This window comes from Lepus europaeus, chromosome 13 (assembly GCF_033115175.1).
Source record: "Lepus europaeus isolate LE1 chromosome 13, mLepTim1.pri, whole genome shotgun sequence".
NCBI lineage: Eukaryota > Metazoa > Chordata > Mammalia > Lagomorpha > Leporidae > Lepus > Lepus europaeus.
In genome coordinates, this window is record NC_084839.1 from 12,519,591 (window position 1) to 12,536,466 (window position 16,876).

Consider the following 16,876-nt stretch of genomic DNA (forward strand, 5'->3'; position numbering starts at 1 on the left):
GAATAAGATCAAAGTCAGCGAACTCTAAAGGCTTCCATAGCCCTGGCAACTCATGACTAGAGCCTAGGGAGATTACTGACGCCATGAACAGGAGTGTCAAATTGTTAAGTCAGCAACAAGAGTCACTGTGTACTTACACCCCATGTGGGATCTGTCCTTAATGTGTTGTCTAATGTGCAGTGATGCTATAACTAGTACTGAAACAGTATTTTTACACTTTGTGTTTCTGCGTGGGTACAAACTGATGAGATCTTTATTAATTATATACTGAATCGATCTTCTGTATATAAAGATAATTGGAAATGAAAAAAGGAAAAACCTGGTGTTAAATTGGAAACGGCATAGAAAATTAATTAATTTTTTTAAAAAAAATATATTATGTAAGATCTCTGTCTTTAATGTGCTGTACACTCTTATTTAATGCTATAACTAGTACTCCAACAGTATTTTTTTTCACTTTGTGTTACTATATGGGGGCAAACTGTTGAAATCGTTACCTAATATATACTAAACTGATCTTCTGTATATAAAGAGAATTGAAAATGAATCATGATGTGATTGGAAGGGGAGAGGGAGCAGGAAAGGGGAGGGTCGTGGGTGGGAGGGAAATTTTGGAAGGGGGAAGCCACTGTAACCCATAAGCTGTACTTTGGAAATTTATATTCATTAAATAAAAGTTTAATTAAAAAAAAAAAAAAACTCTACCTTCGATTGCTACCTGGAGCAGTAACCACATGTAACACAGAACAGGCGAGCACAGCGTGCCTGTCATATGGAAGCTTTCTGGAGATAAAGCGAAACATGTGTTTTGACTGAGAAAAGCTTGAACTCTGCTCATTAATAAAGTAGAAACCATAAGGACTCACCCTGTAAAGAGGATGACACTTGTCCGTGAAACACGGAGCCAATCGGGCATAGATCTGCAGGCTGTAGTAATATGCTGCCAGCTGCAGTGACAACGCCGAGTGTGATTGCTTTTCAAAGCACTTGTTAGCATCTAACACCTAGGAGGCAACAGGACAAAATTCAGGAAGATCATTATAAATCATTACATCTCTAGTCATTTCTGCAGAATTTTGGTACAAAACCCCATCATATTAACTCAAGTGCAACTTCAACTTAAAATAACTCCATGGGGACCAACACTGTGGCATAGTGGGCTAAGCCTCCACCTGGAGCACTGGCACCCCACAGGACACAGGTTCGTGTCCCAGCTGCTCCTCTTCCTATCTAGTTCCCTGCCATGGCCTAGGAAATCAATAGAAGATGGCCCAAGTGTTTGGGTCCCTGCACCCACATGGGAAACCTGGAGGAGGCTCCTGGCTCCTGGCTCCTGGCTCCTGGCTTTGGATCTGCATAGCTCTGGCTGTTGCAGCTATTAGGGGAGTGAACCAGCAGATGGAAGATCTTTTTCTATCTCTCTCTATCTGTAACTCTACCTTTCAAATAAATAAATAAAATCTAAAAAAAAAAGTAAAAAGGTAATCAACTATACTGAAATTCAAACACTTTATAAATGTGGATCCTATGTGTATAAAACTGGATTAAAGATCCGCATTTAAGCTATCACTGCAACCTTCCTTCCTGGATACCAACCAGTATCTTTTCAGGATCTAAGAACTAGGCAAAGGAAACATACACAATAAACAATTTTATAATTAAAACCTTTAGTACAGATTGTTGGTTTACTCATTTTTAATTTCTTCTTGATAGTAAGGGTAAACTCACCTGTGGTAAGGCAAGGAGATAAGCGAGAGCCAAGGTCATGTCTTTTGGCAAAGCATCACTTGCTAGTTGTAACAGAACTGAAAACAGGAGGGAAAAAAGCGTAATTTTGCTTGGTGATCTACAACACATTACATCACTGGAAGTCAAGTGTCTCTATGATTTCAACAGATAAGGAGCTCCAGAAGACTCTTGAAAGCCCTTCATCAAAGTCTATTCAACACCATCTAAACAAAGATCCAATGGAACCAGGTGACGGAGTGACTTTGCCCTAACTGGGAGGGGCACTGCTGACCCTTACTTACTTGCAGGTAAGAAAATCCTGGTGGGGCAGCAGCCAAGTGCAAGCATAAACACCTCACTGGGCTGGCTTCTTAAAGCCGGGTCTCTTGGTTTGAAAACCAGGCTGTGCTATAAAAGTATGCATATCAATGATCACTAATGAGGAGACTGATCATAATGTATACTAAACATTAGAGCAATAAAACAGCTCTGTGACTGCAAATTTAGGACAAATCTTTTGATTACTTAGTGAGGACATGATTTTGTTTCTTCCAAGAACAGCCTTCTTCATCATACTTGACAAAAAGAAAATCAGACTCTCCTTTTGTCTGTCTTAAAAAATCCCAACAATTAACAACTCTTCCATAAAAAAATTGCTACATAAGCGACAAATTGCCAATGTCACTGCTTTAACGGAGAGTACACTGTCAATAGAGTATTTATATACAGTTTGTTTTAATGAGGATGCATTCTATTAATTTAGGGTCTTGTCACAAACACCAGATAATCATATATAATCTCAATGTAAATCCTTTATTTTTTAAAAGCACAGACACCCTCTGCCTGCGGCACCGGTACCCCCAGTTCTAGTCCTGGTCAGGGTGCCGGATTCTGTCCCGGTTGCCCCTCTTCCAGGCCAGCTCTCTGCTGTGGCCCAGGAAGGCAGAGGAGGATGGCCCAAGTCCTTGGGCCCTGCACCCCATGGGAGACCAGGAGAAGCACCTGGCTCCTGGCTTCGGATCAGCGCGATGCGCTGGCCAAGCGCGCTGGCCACAGTGGCCATTGGAGGGTGAACCAACGGCAAAGGAGGACCTTTCTCTCTGTCTCTCGCTCTCTCACTGTCCACTCTGCCTGTCAAAAAAAAAAAAAAGAAAAAAAGAAAAAAAAAAAGCACAGACTCGACTCACTCTGAGCCACACTAATGAAGGCAAACCGTATAGGAATAACCTAATGACAATGATATTGGAGTTGAAAATGCACCACATAATTTTTTTCCCCAGAAGATCTACCTTACTTACACTAATATTTAAGCCATTTGTACAAGTTGAGTTTAGCCAACAGTCTGGGTAGCAGGTATGGAGGGCGAAACAGCAAAGGCAGACCTACATCTCAATACTTCCTGTGGATGATACACATGAAAAAAATACTGTGGCCCTACAAGGTTCTCTAAATATTCAATATCTACCTGTTCTCCAAACAAACCTATGTACCACCAGGCAGCCTTCGGCCTCCCAAGGAATTTTACAGCTTCAAGCACATATTTCAACGAAAAAATATTCATTCTAAAACCTACCTCCAAATTCATATTTTTATTCAACATCAGTGAGAACTATCTGTGAACCAGACATTGCCCTGTGATAAGAATCAGAGTCTCCACCCTTTGGGAAAAAAAACAGATCAGGGCAAGAGAAAGCCTGAGTGAATAACTTGCACAAACTATTACGAGAGCAAAGAAGTATAAATATTGGCGAATAAATCCTGAAAGATGAATGAGCTGAGCAATAGATTTTGAAAAACAGAAGATAAAATAAATCATGTAAATTTAATCTATTGAAAATCCTATTGGAGCACAATTGCACAATTTACTTGCAGTCCAGAAATCATATACTACAAACACACTCACACAGACAAAACCCCAGGGCTGTCACTTTGACTTGTGTCTGCTTGATATAGGCTATCATTCTAAACATGCCCACTGGGCCTCCAGACCTTTATTTTGAGATGAGGAAATACAACTCTTTCCCATGCTCATAATTCTGTATTGCTAATTCTCTTCCTTATGTCTTTCCTAAAGTGACCTTCAGTTGCACTTCATTTCTTTTCTTCATTCTAATTTTTATGCACAAAAGAAATTTCCTTTTTTTACACACAAAAAAGGGACAATTTTCAAACAAGTATATTTGAACCCACTCATCACAATTAGCTTTGTCTCTTCAAAGGAACCCCTCGGAGCCCTTACATCAGGAGTGTGGCTGTTTCTCCAGCTAGCAAAGAAGCTACCGATGTGGCTGGAGAAAACTTCACATCTCATTACTATTTTCCAGTCACACCTAAAGTCTTTAGCACAACATCAGCTCGAAGGCTGCCCTCATTTAATGTGCACCTGGCTGTTTACAAAATCCAAAGTACCTTCAACGGATGAAAATACGCTACCATTGAAGATGCTCCACGGAATATGCTATGAACTGGAAGGGAATTCCAAAACTAAAGTAATAAGAAATAGCAATGATGACACAGTTGGAATAAATGCATAGTGCCCAGGAGACAGCTTTGAAAGGGTATCATCTTCATCTGGATACACAAGTTTAGCAGGTTTGCTTTAAAAATAGTTGTATCTTAGAGGGGCTGGCATCGTGGCATAGAGGGTTCAGCCACTGCCTGCAATGTTGGTATCCCATTAGGTGACCGGTTTGAGTCCTGGCTGCTCCACATCTGATCCAGTTCCTTGCTAATGGTCTAGGAAAACATTGGATGATGGCCCAAGTGCTTGCTCCCCTGCCCCCCATGTGGGAGACCTGGATGAAGTTTCTGGCTCCTGGCTTCAGCCTGGCCCAGTTCTGGCCTGCTCTTGCAGCAATTTGGGGGTGAAGCAGAGATGGACAATATCTTGCTCTCTTCCTCTCTCTGTGTGTTTTTCTCTCTCTCTCTAACTCTGACTTTCAAACAAATATGTAAGTCTTTAAAAAAAACAGTTATATCTTAGATAGAACTCACAAAAAGGTCACATACATTGACCTTAAAACATAAAGCCTATACCAGGACAGAAATACAGAGTTAACTTCCATGAGCTGAAAGCTATGACAAAAACTGCCCTCAGAGCTTTGCCTAAAGGGTCATCATTGCTATCTTTCACTAAGCAGTGGAAACTGTTACCCTAAAATACAAGTATTTGCTCCAAATTGATAATATCCACATAGATTTAATATTTACAAACTGTGTGAAACATGTTAAAATCCTGGCAATCCCTAAAGAGAGCAAGCAACTTGCCAGTGAGAATGACTTTGACAAGCAAGACAATCAACCCAGAGCCCAGACCCTGAACCACCTCTTCCATCTTGGCTCCTAACACTCCAGAGACAATCACCCTCCGGTCTCGTCACCCCAGGGCGGGTACTGGCGGCAAGATGGCGGAATAGGCAGGCAGCACACTATTAGTCCGGAGAGAGAGACAGGTTAATATAAGTGGAGATACTGCAGGGTCAAGGAAGAGTAGGGGATGAAACAGCATAGGAAACTCTTCCGGAACTAGAGATTCACAGTGTACCTGCGTGGAGAGCGTGGGAGCCCAAGTTCGGGACACCAGCAGCAGACTCAACGCACCAGCGCTGGAACGCGAGGTGAGCCGAACCACAATAGCCCGAGATACCAGCGGGCAAGCGGAAAGAGGAGGCTAGAGGGAACGAGGCTTGAAACTTCGTGGGGAAAAGTTCACCAGGCTAACTAGAAGAGAGAGAGGAAAAAAATTAAAAAAAACGACCGATACGGACACAAGTTTCTCTCTCTCCGCTCACCTCTCAAAGGCGAGCAAGACAGAGCAGGCGCCATTTTGGACATACGTCATAAGCAGGGCGACCTCAGGTCTGCACCAGCCCTGAGCCTAGCAGAAAAACCTGACTCTGGGGGGAGGGGTGAAATAACAGGAGATTAGCATCTAACTTGGCAACCCAGTGGGAGATTGCAGGAGAATTGGAGCCCACACTGAGGGCAGCAGAGATTCCCTGTGTGGTCCTTGGGAAAGAGCTTCCGATCTCTGGCTCCTGTGGGTATATCATTTGCCTGCTAACTACCTCCAATTACATTCAGCTGTGTGGAATTACTTCCCTTTTGAATCAAAAAAGAGAGAGATTTACCACACCTAACCTGGGAGTGTCATCTTTGACACACCCTCAGCCCTGAGGAACCAAACACAGCTCTCAGTCCACACTCATCTCAAGCCTCTAAGGCACCACTGAAAGCAGACAGTCCACTTAATATAGAGCCATAGTGTAACAAGAAAAAACTCCACAGTGAAGAAACCAAATATCTCCAACATGCCAAACAACAAACGCAAAAACCGAGGTAACAAGAACAAGGAAGACACTATGACACCCCCAAATGAAAAAGACACCCCAATTCAAGATTATGAAGATGAGGAGATTGAAGAAATGCAAGAAGCAGATCTCAAAAAATTGATAAGAACATTAAGAAGTTCTCAAAAACAAATTCTTGAACTACAGAAATCCTTCATGGACAAGATAGAAAATCTCTCTCGTGAAAATGAAATATTAAGGAGGAATCAAAATGAATTGAAACAACTAGTGGAACAAGAAATGGTGATAGTGATGAGAAATCATAATGAAATGAAGAATTCAATAGATCAAATGACAAACACATTAGAGAGTCTTAAAAACAGAATGGATGAAGCAGAAGAGAGAATATCAGACTTAGAAGGCAGAGAACAGGAAAGGAAACAATCAAATCAAATAAAAGAAGAAGAAATCAGAAATCTAAAAAATACTGTCAGGAATCTACAGGATACTCTTAAAAAACCCAACATTCGGGTTCTAGGAGTACCTGAAGGCATGGAGAGAGAGAAAGGATTAGAAGGCCTTTTTAGTGAGATACTAGCAGAAAATTTCCCAGGTTTGGAGAAAGACAGAGACATCCTAATACAGGAAGCTCATAGAACCCCTAATAAACATGACCAAAAGAGATCCTCACCACGACACGTCGTAATCAAACTCACCACAGTGAAACACAAAGAAAAGATCCTAAAATGTGCAAGAGAGAAACGCCAGATTACTCTCAGAGGATCTCCAATTAGACTCACAGCTGACTTCTCTTCAGAAACCCTGCAAGCTAGGAGAGAATGGCGAGACATAGCCCAGGTGCTAAGAGAGAAAAACTGCCAGCCCAGAATACTATATCCTGCAAAGCTCTCATTTATGAATGAAGGTGAAATAAAGACCTTTCACAGCAAAAAGACATTGAAAGAATTTGTCGCCACTCGTCCAGCCCTGCAAAAGATGCTTAAAGATGTGTTACATACAGAAACACAGAAACATGGTCACCAATATGAAAGAAGGTAAAGGTAGGAAACCTCACAGCAAAAGATCACAGGAATCTCAAACCATATATTAGAAAGTATCTTTGGCTAATGGCAGGGCAAAGTTACTCCTTCTCAATAGTCACATTGAATGTTAATGGCTTGAACTGTCCAGTTAAAAGACACCGATTGGCTGATTGGGTAAAGGAACAAAACCCATCCTTTTGCTGCTTGCAAGAAACCCATCTATCCAACAAGGATCCATACAAGCTGAGAGTGAAAGGCTGGAAAAAGATATACCACGCCAACAGAAATGAAAAGAGAGCGGGCGTAGCCATCTTAATATCGGACAACATAAACTTTACCACAAAAACTGTTAGGAGAGACAAAGAGGGGCACTATATAATGATTAAGGGATCCATTCAACAGGAAGATATAACGATTATCAACGTATATGCACCTAATTACAGGGCACCAGCTTATTTAAAAGACTTGTTAAGGGACTTAAAGGGAGACTTAGACCCCAATACAATAGTACTGGGGGACTTCAATACTCCACTCTCAGAGATAGACAGATCAACAGGACAGAAGATCAACAAGGAGACAGTAGATTTAAATGACACTATAGCCCAAATGGATCTAACAGATATCTACAGAACATTTCATCCTACATCTAAGGACTTTACATTCTTCTCAGCAGTACATGGAACCCTCTCTAGGATTGACCACATACTAGGCCATAAAGCAAGTCTCAGCAAATTCAAAAGAATTAGAATCATACCATGCAGCTTCTCAGACCACAAAGGAATGAAATTGGAAATTGGCAACTCAGGAATCCCTAGAGCACGTGCAAACACATGGAGATTGAACAACATGCTCCTGAATGAACAATGGGTCATAGAAGAAATTAAAAGAGAAATCAAAAATTTTCTAGAAGTAAATGAGGATAACAGCACAACATACCAAAACCTATGGGATACAACAAAAGCAGTGTTAAGAGGAAAGTTTATTTCAATAGGTGCCTACATCAAGAAATTGGAAAGGCACCAAATAGATGAGCTTTCAAGTCATCTCAAGGATCTAGAAAATCTGCAGCAAACCAAACCCAAACCCAGTAGGAGAAGAGAAATAATTAAAATCAGAGAAGAAATCAACAGGATTGAATCCAAAAAAAAAAAAACATTACAAAAAATCAGCCAAACGAGGAGCTGCTTTTTGAAAACATAAACAAAATTGACACCCCATTGGCCCAACTAACTAAAAAAAGAAAAGACCCAAATCAATAGGATCAGAGATGAAATGGGAAATGTAACAACAGACGCCACAGAAATAAAAAGAATCATCAGAAATTACTACAAGGACTTGTATGCCAGCAAACAGGGAAATCTATCAGAAATGGACAGATTCTTGGACACATACAACCTCCCTAAATTGAGCCAGGAAGACATAGAAAACCTAAACAGACCCATAACTGAGACAGAAATTGAAACAGTAATAAAGGCCCTCCCAACAAAGAAAAGCCCAGGGCCAGATGGATTCACTGCTGAGTTCTACCAGACATTTAGAGAAGAACTAACTCCAATTCTTCTCAAACTATTCAGAGCAATCGAAAAAGAGGGAATCCTCCCAAATTCTTTCTATGAAGCCAGCATCACCTTAATTCCTAAGCCAGAAAGAGACGCAACATTGAAAGAGAATTACAGACCAATATCCCTTATGAACATAGATGCAAAAATCCTCAATAAAATTCTGGCCAATAGAATGCAACAACACATCAGAAAGATCATCCACCCAGACCAAGTGGGATTCATCCCCGGTATGCAGGGATGGTTCAACATTCGCAAAACAATCAACGTAATACACTACATTAACAGACTGCAGAAGAAAAACCATATGATTCTCTCAATAGACGCAGAGAAAGCATTTGATAAAATACAACACCCTTTCATGATGAAAACTCTAAGCAAACTGGGTATGGAAGGAACATTCCTTAATACAATCAAAGCAATATATGAAAAACCCACGGCCAACATCCTATTGAATGGGGAAAAGTTGGAAGCATTTCCACTGAAATCTGGTACCAGACAGGGATGCCCTCTCTCACCACTGCTATTCAATATAGTTCTGGAAGTTTTGGCCAGAGCTATTAGGCAAGAAAAAGAAATTAAAGGGATACAAATCGGGAAGGACGAACTCAAACTATCCCTCTTTGTAGAAGTAGAATAACTTCCAACAACACATACAACTTGAATCTTCACAGCTACTGAAGTTCTCGGTTCAGGCCACATCCTTGTTGCAGCATCTCCTGGACTGCTTGTAGGTTCACACAGTTCCCCGACTTGAACACTCACATGGCCAAGGGGCTTCTTGACAAAAATCTCAAACCCCTCAAGAGAGTTGGGATATCTCCAAAATTCCTTCCACAAGGTAACACTTCTCGTACAAGTTAACTCCTCAGATTTAATCCTAAGAAAAACGACCCTGGCTCTCTGCTTCCCTTGCTGGGAAACCACAACTCCGACTTTAACTCATCAGCAGCAGATGAGTCCTGGTGAATCCAGAACAGTAATTCTATTTAAATTCTTCTGCAGCTAAGTTCTGTAATGGAACAGCCCTCCTGCCAATGAAAACTGTAAACTCTGAATAAAGTGTCCAAAACAAGCATTCAAAGGCACTGTAAATGGACCCAAAAAGCAGACAGAAACTAGAAGGGTGTAGCCATTTTGGAATAAGGAATGGCATTGGATACCTGCATTTTTTTAAAAAGATTTATTCTTCTGAGGGAGAAGAAAAGGTCAAGGGTGAGGAAGACCTACCAATTCTGGTTCACTCCCTAATCGACCTAATGGCCAGGGCTGTTCCAGGCCAAATCCAGGAGCCTGGATCCCCATCCAGGTCTTCCACATGGGTGACAGGGACCCCAGCACTTGGGCCATTTTCTGCTGCTTTCCGAGGTGCATCAGCAGAGACCTGGATTGGAAGTGGAGCAGTGGGGACTCAAACTAGTGCTCTGATAGGAGATCTGGCATTGCAAGTAGCAGCTTAACCCACTGTACCACAACACCAGTTACAGAGTTTTGTATTCTTACAGCTTCTATCCTGAGGGACAGCCCCTGTCTGTATCAATGCTGGGCGCTTAAAACTCAGGAAGAAAAAAGGAAACAAAAATAAAAACCTACAGTCTTCAAGAACAAGAGCCCTGAAAAGTTACAATAGCTAGAAACTGAGAAATGTCTGAAAGTTTCTAATAAAACTAAATGAATGCCATATCTTTGATCCAGCAATTCTATCCTTAGTAATTTACCTAAGAGAAATAAAAACGCATGTCTGTAAAAACTCTTATATGAGAGTCCACAGCATCTTTTTCATAACAGTTGTAGCTGGAAATAGTCCTGGTGTCACTTAACAGAATGGGTAAACAGCTTTATATTCATACAGTGAAATACTACTCAATGATTTAAAACAAAAACAAAACCCAGTGATAGATGTAAAATGGATGACTCATAAAAACTCTAAGTTCTACATAAAAGAATACACACTAAACAATTTAATGAATTCTAGACTAACAGAACTACTCTACAGTAGGAGAAATCAGAAAATGAGTTGTTTTCTAGGGTGTGTGGTATGGGTGTTTATTGGGAAGAGGTTTTCTGGGTGATAGTAATGTTCTGTATCTCAATTGGAGGAGATAACAAAGGGGCTGCATTTGTCAAAGCTCATGCAGTGGTACAATTTACATTTCTGTATTTTGTTGAATGTAAATTTTATCACAAATATAATAAATACTAACTATGGTTAAAGATGTGTACAAGTGCAGGGTCAAAGGGTGAAATATACTAATATCCCCTGCCCTTACTTTAAAATTTATCAAAAAATTAGGGGCCAGCAATGTGGTGAAGTGGGTGAAGCCACTGCCTACAGCCAGCATCCCATATGGTTGCTGGTTCGAGTCCTGTCTGCTCCACTTCCAATCCAGCTCCCTGTTAATGCACCTGGAAAGTAGCAAAAGACGGCCCAAGTCCTTGGACCCCTGAGCCCACGTGGGAAGCCCAGAAGAAGCTTCTGGCTTCTGGTTTCAGAAAGTTACAGCTCTGGCCATTGTGGCCATTTTGGAAGTGAACCAGTAAATGGAAGATCTTGCTCTCTTACCTCTCTAACTCTGCCTTTGACATAAATAAATCTTTAAAAAATATCAAAAAATACATTAGATTTGGATGATGAAGCAAGAGGTAGAGACACAAAAGAAAGTATGGTAAAATGTTAAGTGTAGCTTCTATGTGAGGGTATTTGGGAATGCGGTGTAAAATTTTTTCTAATTAAATGTTAAATGTAAGTTTGCTTAATAAAAGGTTGAGGGTGGTGGAAAGAAAGAACATACACTCTGATGTCAAATGCTCTGTGTCAAATGCTAAAGTACCTGTCAGTTACTTCTTTCCCAAAGGGGCTTTGCTGAAAGGAACTCTGAACAAGCTAATATGCCTTGTTCACAGCACACAACTAGCTGAGGTTCTGGCTACAAACCCCTGACAGTGTGTCAGCTCATCCAAGACTGGAAGAATCACAGATATCCAGGACACCACGCTCTAAAAAATTCCAGTTTGAAAGAAATCCTATTTCTTCCCTAATCCCTAACATAATAACTGTGGAAGTTAACCCCTGCCATCCCTGATCTGCCACACAAGATCATCACAGCTCATAAATCGCTACAACATCAAAAGCCTAGTCCAGACCCTCTTAACCAGCAAATGAATTGTTCAAGGACATGGGCTCTAGGAACGGGTAGTAGCCCCCCACTCCACCCTTGGATATCAAAACTTTCTTAGCAGGGCTGGTGCTGTGGCATAGTGGGTAAAGTCATCCCCTATGGAGCCGGCATCCCATATGGGTGCTGGTTTGAGTCCTGGCTGCTCCACTTCTGATCTAGCTCTCTGCTAAGGTCTGGGAAGGCAATAGAAGATGGCCCAAGTCCTTGGGCCCCTACACCCAGAGACCTTAAGACGCTCCAGGCTCCTGGCTTCAGATTTGCCCAGCTATAGCGATTAGGGGAGTGAACCAGCAGATGGAAGACTTTCTCTCTGCCTCTCTGTAACTCCGCCTTTCAAATAAATAAATAAATCTTTAAAAAAGAGAAAACTGACTGGCGCTGCGCTTCAGTTGGCTAATCCTCTGCCCGCGGCACCGGCACCCCAGGTTCTAGTACTGGTTGGGGCGCCGGATTCAGTCCCAGTTGTTCCTCTTCCAGTCCAGCTCTCTGCTGTGGCCCGGGAGTGCAGTGGAGGATGGCCCAAGTGCTTGGGCCCTGCACCCACATGGGAGACCAGGAGGAAGCACTGGCTCCTGGCTTTGGATTGGCGCAGCGCCGCCAGCCATAGCAGCCACTTGGGGGGTGAACCAACAGAAAAGGAAGACCTTTTTCTCTCTCTCTCTCTCACTGTCTAAATCTGCCTGTCAAAAAAAAAAAAAAAAAAAGAAGAAGAAAGAAAGAAAGAAAACTTTCTTAGCAGCCCACACTGAAACTCCAGAATGCTTTAAGAAATATTTTATTTAATGAGTATAAATTTCATAAGTACAACTTTAAGATTTCAACAATTTGCACACACACACACAAAAAAAAATATAAAAAACTGAGAACAAATATTACAATTAATTTTCATAGTACAACTCATTGAGGACAGATCCTGCATGGGGAATTAGTACACAGTAACTCCTGTTGCTAATTTAACAGTTAATACTCTTATCTATGATGTCAGTGACCACCCGAGGCCCTTGACATGAGCTGCCAAGGCTTCCTATGGAAGCCTTTTGAGTCCATAGTTTCTGTCAGTATTTACACAAGGCCATAAGCAAAGTAAAAGCATTCTCCTCTCTTCAGAGAAAAAAAGTACATCCTTCTTTGATGGCCCATTCTTTCCAATGGGGTCTCACTCAAAGAGATCCTTTATGTAGGACATTTTGGGGGGGGGGGCGGGGGGAGGCACAGTGTCTTGGCTTTCCATGCCTGAAATTCTCTCATGGGCTTTTCAGCCACATTAGAATGGCTTAAGGCTGATTCTGAGGTCAGAGTGCTATTTAGAGCAATTGTTATTTTATGAGTCTGCTTTATGAACTGCTTCCCATGTTAGAACATTCTCTCCTTTTTAATTCTATCTATAGTTATTACCAGACACTTGCTCTTATTTATATCATCCCTTTAATGCTTAATCCTGCCTATATGATCAATTTAGTACTCAATATAATCACTTTAACACTTAAAATAGCATTATTACCACATAGCTTAATGGGATTTGGGGTCTCACAGTAAGCTTTTAGCTGTACTCTTATAAGTAAGTCTGTGGGAATGTATACAGAACTATACAGCTTTACAGTTAAAAAAAAAATACAAAAAAAAACCAAAAACAAACAAAAAAAAAAAACCAACTTTCTTAGCAGCCCACACTGAAACTCCAGAATTCTTAAAGTAGAAAACAAATCCACATACGGAAACTTCTCAGCCTGGGCATGCACACCACATTTTCAAAGAGGACAGTGAGGAATCTGGCGCCATGCGGTAGTAGGCTAAGCCTCGCCTGTGATGTGAGCATCCCATATGGGTACCAGTTCATGTCTCAGCTGCTCCTCTTCTGATCCACCTGTCTGCCATGGCCTGGGAAAGCAGTAGAAGATGGCCCAAGTGTCTGGGCTACTGCACCTATGCGGGAGACCAGGAAGAAGCTCCTGGCTCCTGCTTTCAGATCAGCTAAGCTCTGGCCATTGGCCACTTGGGGAGTGAACCAGTGGATGGAAAACCTTCCTCCCCAAAATCACACAGATACCAGGGAAATCAGTATCCACTCTGGGATTCGGATTATCCAAGAGTACACGCTCAGTGCACTGGCTCAGTGACTGACACACACACACAACATACTTCCTCTCTTCATTATGAAGACACATTGATTTTTGCACCCATCTTGAAGAAAATCTTCAAAGTTCTAGAATATTTGCTAGAAACAGATACGACACTTGGGATTTAAGCCCCAAGTAGAAGACACCAGACACAGAAATGAAATTGGTAGGTGGCTTTCTCTTTGCTGCCAGGTGACAGGCTACAGAGCAAGTGTCAGGAGTTGGAAGAATGGATATAGCTTAAATGAAACTTCCCAAATAGCCTTAAGTATGGCTTCACCATGGAATGGCCTGAGATACTGGAAAAAGCATTTGCTACATAGGCCCAAATACAGAGATGCTAACACAAACAATCTACAGTGGTTTCTCAAAAACCCTTTAATTGATTCTAGTATATATTCAGGGTAAATAACTACAGACACAAATCTTCCAAAGAAGGTGAAACCATAACTGGACTGACTTAATTGCAAGGCGGTAGCAAGGAAGATTAGGCAGATCTTGGGGAATAACCAAGCAAAGGGGCCAAGAACATGGCATCACCGGAGAGCAGCAGCCCAGTGAACCTACAGCCAAGATGGTACACCAGTTTTATAGATGAGGAAATGAAAGCAAAAAGATGTGGAAAAATTTGTACCTTAAAATTCCTAAACCTTTTAGTAGGGGGTTCAGGTTAGGAAGTACCACTATGTTCCTAAATTTCCATGTATGAAATACAAGAAACTTGTATAAGTTAAATAAAATAAAAAATTAAATAAAAATGAAATTACATAGTTTATAAGAATTTAATACAAATACAATACATTTAGGTATCATAAAAAAAAAGAACATGTTTAACATAGCACACAGGCCTCACCTTTCTGTTCAGCCCACTGTTGCCTTATTTCTTCACTGGTTGCTCATGGAGTCCCTTTTCTCTTACTTACAAATAACTTACAAATCACTGCAAACTCATGCTTTATTTTCTTTGCTTCTGTGAATTTTACTGTCTCTCCACAAAATATGCGCTAATTCACCTCCCTTCTCAAGTTTCTCTCTTTCCTCATCTACCGAACTCTTATTCATCCTCTAAAGGCAGGAAACCTCTTCACACACCTTCCTCAGTTATCATCCATCTGGAATCCCAATGACTGTCACAGTCCTTATCACATACCAATTTTTCTGTCATCCCATCTCCACAGAAAGCCCTCTGAAGACAGGGACACTGTCTCCTTCAACTTGGTATTTAAGATCTGAAGATAGTGCAAAGCACACAAGTGGTTCAAGAACCATTTCTTCAATGAATAACAAGTGCATGGATAGAGGGGAAAGAATGATTCCCCAATTTACCATCAAGTATGTTGACCCCACTACATGGAGCTCAAGAAAATCTCTCAATTTGCTTAATATTTCAAACTCAGCCTGATATCTCAACATTTAGTTACCAAGTACTTTAAAGGTGGAGAACTTGAAGACTCTGTGGAAAAGGCAGAGGGGAGGCTAACCAAAAGCAAAACTAAACAAAGGTACTATACCAAACTCAGAAGCGTCGGCACAGCAAAGGAAACAATCAATAGAGTAAAGATACATACAACATAACAGGAAAAAAATATTTGAAAACCACCTATCAAACAATGGATTAATATCCAGAATATATCAACAACTTAAAAAAACAACAAAAAATAAACAATCCAATTAAGAAATAGGAAAAGGACCTCAACAGACAGTTGTCTAAAGAAGAAATACAAATGGCTAGCAAATACATGAAAAAATGCTCAACATCACTAGCCATGAAAGAAATGCAAACCAAAACTATAACGAGATATTGCCTCACCCTTGTCAGAAAGTCTAAAATCCAAAACACAGAGAGTAACAAACGTTAGTGAGTATATGGAGAAAAGGTAACACTTATACTCTGTAGGTGGAACTGAAATTAGTGCAGCCACTGTGGAAAACAGTGTGAAGATTTCTTTAAAAACTAGAAATAGGGGCCAGCACTGTGGCAAGCAGGTAAAGCCACTGCCTGCAGTGCCGGCATCCATATGGGCACCGGTTCAAGTCCCAGCTGCTCCTCTTCCAATCCAGCTCTCTGTGGCCCGGGAAAGCGGTAGAAGATGGCCCAAGTCCTTGGGCCCCTGCACCCATGTGGGAGACCTGGAAGAAGCTCCTGGCTTCAAATCAACCCAGCTCCAGTCATTGAGCCCATTTGAGGAGTGAACTAGCAAATGGAAGACCTCTCTCTGCCTCTGCCTCTGCCTCTCTGTAACACTGCCTTTCAATTAAATAAATACATCTTAAAAAAGAAAAAAAAAAATGGCCGGCGGCGCGGCTCAATAGGCTAATCCTCCGCCTGCGGCACTGGCACCCCGAGTTCTAGTTCCGGTCGGGGAGCTAGATTCTGTCCCGGTTGCCCCTCTTCCAGTCCAGCTCTCTACTGTGGCCCGGGAGGGCAGTGGAGGATGGCCCAAGTCCTTGGGCCCTGCACCCACATGGGAGACCAGAAGCACCTGGCTCCTGGCTTCAGATCAGCATGGTGCGCCGGCCGCAGCAGCCATTGGGGAGTGAACCAACGGAAAAAAGGACCTTTTTCTCTGTCTCTCTCTCTCTCTCTCTCACTGTCCACTCTGCCTGTAAAAAAAAAAAAAAAGAAAAGAAACTAGAAATGTACTTGCTGTCTGACCCAGCAATCCCACTACTGAGTATACTGAGTACATACCCAAAAGGCATGAAGGCACTATAACAGAGATCCCTGCACCACCAGCAATGTTCACAACAGCCAAAATACAGAATCAACCAAGGCGTCTATCTTCACACAAATACATAAAGAAAATATGGCACAATGGGTTATTATTCAGCTATAAAAAAGAATGAAAACCTACCATGTACTTCAAACTGGATGCAAATGGAGGACATCATGTTGAGTGAAATAAGCTGGATACAACATGCTATGCCTTATATGGTGGGAGATAAAAATTTTTTAAAAAA

At 41.5% G+C, this 16,876-nt stretch overlaps 1 protein-coding gene across 1 annotated transcript in view; it reads right to left on the reverse strand.

Moving 5' to 3' along the window:
* The window catches only part of NBAS (NBAS subunit of NRZ tethering complex), a 427,776-nt gene that overhangs the window by 145,704 nt on the left and 265,196 nt on the right, over window positions 1–16,876 (reverse strand). The window contains exons 39-40 of the mRNA XM_062208974.1: window positions 1,729–1,805; window positions 867–1,004 (exon numbers count right to left, since the gene is read on the reverse strand). Of these exons, the coding sequence (XP_062064958.1) occupies window positions 867–1,004; window positions 1,729–1,805 (215 nt within the window). The remainder of the gene's footprint in view (window positions 1–866; window positions 1,005–1,728; window positions 1,806–16,876) is intronic.